This window comes from Mastacembelus armatus, chromosome 21, assembly GCF_900324485.2.
Source record: "Mastacembelus armatus chromosome 21, fMasArm1.2, whole genome shotgun sequence".
Classification (NCBI taxonomy): Eukaryota; Metazoa; Chordata; class Actinopteri; order Synbranchiformes; family Mastacembelidae; genus Mastacembelus; species Mastacembelus armatus.
Window position 1 is genome coordinate 22877943 of NC_046653.1, and position 5032 is coordinate 22882974.

A 5032-nucleotide genomic window follows, 5' to 3' on the forward strand; every position below is an offset into this window, starting at 1 on the left:
ACTGCTGCGGCTCAGATAACTTCTGAAGCCTGACTGCGGCTCAGGATACTCTTGAAGGCATGTCTGGCGGCTTCAGGATACTCAGGAAGCTGCTGCGGCTCAGGATACTCGAGGAAGCTGCTGCGGCTCAGGATACTCAGGAAGCTGCTTCGGCTCAGGATACTCAGGAAGCTGCTGCGGATCGAGGAATACTTCAGGAGCTGCTTGCTGCTCAGGATACTCAGGAAGCTGCTTGCGGCTCAGGATCTCAGGGAAGCTGCTGCGGCTCAGGATACTCAGGAAGCTGCTGCGGCTCAGGATACTCAGGAAGCTGCTGCGGCTCAGGATACTCAGGAAGCTGCTGCGGCTCAGGATACTCAGGAAGCTGCTGCGGCTCAGGATACTCAGGAAGCTGCTGCGGCTCAGGATACTCAGGAAGCTGCTGCGGCTCAGGATACTCAGGAAGCTGCTGCGGCTCAGGATACTCAGGAAGCTGCTGCGGCTCAGGATACTCAGGAAGCTGCTGCGGCTCAGGATACTCAGGAAGCTGCTGCGGCTCAGGATACTCAGGAAGCTGCTGCGGCTCAGGATACTCAGGAAGCTGCTGCGGCTCAGGATACTCAGGAAGCTGCTGCGGCTCAGGATACTCAGGATACTCAGGATACTCAGGATACTCAGGATACTCAGGTAGCTGCTGCTGCGGCTCAGGAAGTGCCGATAGCTGTGGCGATGGCTGCAGCTCAGGGAACTGTGGTAGCTGCCGCGGCTCAGGAAGTTCAGGTAGCTGCTGCCGCGGCTCAGGAAGTTCAGGTAGCTGCTGCCGCGGCTCAGGAAGTTCAGGTAGCTGCTGCCGCGGCTCAGGAAGTTCAGGTAGCTGCTGCCGCGGCTCAGGAAGTTCAGGTAGCTGCTGCCGCGGAAGTTCTGAAAGTGGAGGTTCTAACCATTCTGTGGACTCTGGAGGTTCTGCTGCAAGCCGCCGAGGCGGTGCTGGATGAGGCGGAACTGGATGAGACGTTGACCGATGAGGCGTCACGGGAGGCGGTGACCGGCGAGGCGGCACTGGAGGTAGCACTGGGGGCACTGAAGCTACTGAAGACAGTGACCGGCGAGGCGGCACTGAAGGTAGCACTGGGGGCACTGAAGCTACTGAAGACAGTGACCGGTGAGGCGGCACCGAAGGTGGCACAGGAGGCGGTGATGGATGAGACGGCGCTGGATGCTGAGGAACTGGGGGCTGAGGAACTGGGTGCTGTCTTAGCGTCCCGTTCCTTTGAGGAAGACCCCCAGACCTGATTGCAAGACGGGTTCCACGGAAAGGGTCTTGCTGGGAGCTCCAGACCTGGTCGTCCTCGTCGAAGGACTCCCAGTCCTCCTCCTCGTCGAGGGTCTCCCAGTCCGAACCGCTGGAGGCAGGCTCGGACACGACGATCCTCCGGGAACTAGGCGAAGGCTGTGGAGCTAAAGGCTGCGAGACTGAAGACTGCAGCTGGTGCTTTGCCGGCTGCACCGGGGCCTGCTGCCTGGAACGGCGGCGATTTCGGCGTCTGGACGGGGGACGTGGAGCTGGTGAACCCCACTGGCCTGGATAGTCTGAAGAGTGCCCTCCAAAATGCACAGTGGAATTGTATGAGACCGGGTCATCGTCGGAGGAGTACTCGCTGTCCAAAGGATCGTCCAAAAACGACCCCACCGAGTACCTTGGGTCATATTTCTGGGCCTGTCTGGTAAACCAGGAGAGTATGTCTACTTGCTCAGGGTCTTGGGCGTGACATGGTGGCGTACGTGGAGAGGGTGGAACGGGACTGGTGAAAAAAGTTCCCATCCTCAAATAGTCCACGGCTCTGGATAAAGGAGGGCAGGAACGGAGCTGCTGCATGGTCTGTAGGCGAGTCTGACTATGGCACGAAGAATACATGGTGGGAAGGAAAAAAGGAGAAAAAAAACTCTGGGGTCTGCCTACGTGACTGGAGAAAAAAAAAAAAAACTAGTACCAGGAAGGTGGGAAAAAAGGGCGTGGTCCGATTAATTCTTTTTTAGTTTGGCGAGATCATTCTGTCAGGATTGGGGGCTAAGGGTTAGAAGTAGGACCAAGGATAATGCCCACTCTGGTACGTCAAGTTCAAAACAAGTCTTTATTTCAAAATACAAAAACTCAAAGAAAGCCAAAACAGGAACACAGGGAACTAAAGGGACGTAGGCAAACAAGCTAAGGGACTAGACAACACGAGCCAAGGGGACAAGACAAGAAGGTCAAGGTCACGTTAAGACAAATACACGAGGGCCGAAGGTCTGGGATCACACACACAACGGGACGAGGACAAGGGCCTGGGGTCACACACACCTTGGGGACACACCAGACTTACACACACGGGTCAAAGGTCTGGGATCACACACACCTCGGAGATACACCAGACTTACACACACGGGTCAAAGGTCTGGGATCACACACACCTCGGAGATACACCAGACTTACACACACGGGTCAAAGGTCTGGGATCACACACACCTCGGAGATACACCAGACTTACACACACGGGTCAAAGGTCTGGGATCACACACACCTCGGAGATACACCAGACTTACACACAAGGGACAAGGGTCTGGGATCACACACACCACGGAGATACACCAGACTTACACACACGGGTCAAAGGTCTGGGATCACACACACCTCGGAGATACACCAGACTTACACACAAGGGTCAAGGGTCTGGGATCTCACACACACCACGGAGATACACCAGACATACACATACGAACACAGGTCGAAGGTCTGGGGTCACACACACCTCGGGGACACACCAGACTTACACATACAAACGAACAGACCAAAGAGACAAAGCAGAAACAAGAGGGACTAACATGTGGCTAAGTAAACCAGAAGACGAGCCATGCTGAAAAACACATATAACAGAGGCAGACAAAACCTAACCGAAAACCAGGAGAACAAAAGGCAATCCAAAAAACAAACCTCTGGCAGGAATTGCAAACAAACGCATGTTGATGACGGGGGTTAGTGCAGATGATCTCGCAAAGAAATTGTGACTGAGGAAAGGTATAAATAGGGAGGAACACACAAATGAGGGACAGGTGAAAACAATCAACTAATTGGGTCAACATACGTAACAAAGTAAAACAAAAACCAGTTCCTGTCAGGATCCTACAAAATAAAAGAACAGGAAGTCACCAACACACAGATCCTGACAGACTGGACAGTGCTTAAAGTATCTGACTCAACATTAACAAGCACAGTAAACAACTTATATCAGTCACAGTCACTCCACTGTGTCATTTTAAAGTATGTTGGTGTCACTAGAGCCAGACTTCAGTATTTGAAGTGTAACAATAACTTTTATACATTTTCTGAACCAGGGGTAGAAAAAGGCATAGATCAGAGGGTTTAGACAGGAGTTAAAATAGAACAGACATACTAAAAAGGCAGCAGATGAAATATTGAACAAAGTTTCCTGATCTGCAAGACTGACACAATAATAAGGACAGAAACAAATGATAAAGACGCCTACAACAACACCAAGAGTCCTGGCTGCTTTGAGTTCAGATTTTTTAGCAGTTACTTTCCTTGAACCCTGGACTGTGACAGTTACAATGTGAGACCTCATGGCACGAGCCTGAGACACAGCCACCACAAATACTCTCATATACAGAACCACAATAACAGTAATGGGAAGAATGAAACCCCAAATAAGATTTGCAACTCGTTCACTTTTGCTGAGGATTATCACACACTCTCCAACACATGAATTATATTGGCCTGGTTGTTTCAGATTATCTTTCAATAACACAAGACCAAAGAGAGAACAGATCCAACAGAGACAAACACAGACTTGAACTCTTTTTTGAGTGACTCTGATGGAGTAATGCAGAGGGTCACAAATAGCCACATAACGGTCAATGGATATGAGCACCATGGTTCCTACTGATGAATAACATACAATATAATCTAAACCATAATACACAACACACATGAGGTCACCAATGTACCAGCAGCTGTCTATGAACATACTTTGAAACAACAGGATGAAGCCCACGAAGAAATCTGAGACAGCCAGAGAGAGGATGAGGGAATTGGTGGGAGTGTGGAGCTGCCTGGAGAGGAAAGACAGCAACATACTCATTGTTTGTAGTATTGATTATCATTAAAGATAAAGACATAAGCAGCTCAAATAACAAATTCAACAGCACATAGAGAGAAAAAAGACATTTTTCCACTATCATTTCTTTGGCACAGCTACTAGACTACTGTAGTGATGAAATATGTGTCTACTTGAAGTGTGAGATGGAGATGATGACCAACAGGTTGAGAGCTGCAGTGAGCAGAGAGATAAAGGACAGTATCATGTAAATCAGCACAGTGTCAGAGAGAGGACGCTTTGGCTTCACACAGGAGGTGTTTAGCTGTGGAAAGCAGAGTTCAGTTTCCTCCATCAGAGAGAGGAGAGGAGACACTGCTGAGCTCTGACAACTCTCCAGCTAATTTGTTCCTCCTATGACATCTTCTCCTAATTACTGAACTAATATCCCTCATCCTTGTCAGTCTGACATTGTTGTAACACACTCTGGGAAAATGCAAACATGTTCTCATACAAGGACAGGACACACTGATAATACTTCACAAAATCTCACTATTGGACACTAAAGTTATCCCTTATAGTCAGTATGAGATACAACAGAGTACTCCTACAAAAATAAAGGGTTAAGGTCTAAGGACCAAACTACATATTTTGTGCCATATAAAAAGCGTTCAAAGTGCTGGTTTAGGTTTTGTATTAACACTCTTCTTGGTAAAAAAACATGTATGCTTCATACAGATGCTGAAGGGCAATAGGGCTGCACTGATTACACGACTAAATCGATGAATTTGATTACAAAATATCACTGAGGCAAATTCTCTGCTTCAACTATTCGTTTAATAACTTGTGTCATTGGACCTCCTATGCATAGTGATCATTGTTCCACACGGACCGTAATCACTGTTGCACAACACATTTCCGTATCAAAAGTTGGAGCTACAGCAGAGTGAAGCTGAGAAGGC

The 5032-nt window shown here is 48.9% G+C and overlaps 1 protein-coding gene across 1 annotated transcript; it reads right to left on the reverse strand.

The window, feature by feature from the left end:
• Window positions 1–3272: 3272 nt before the first annotated feature.
• On the reverse strand, window positions 3273–4115 carry LOC113123000 (trace amine-associated receptor 4-like). The gene has a single exon (XM_026294707.1). The coding sequence runs from the start codon at window positions 4113–4115 to the stop codon at window positions 3273–3275; it is 843 nt and encodes a 280-aa protein (XP_026150492.1).
• Window positions 4116–5032: the final 917 nt, after the last annotated feature.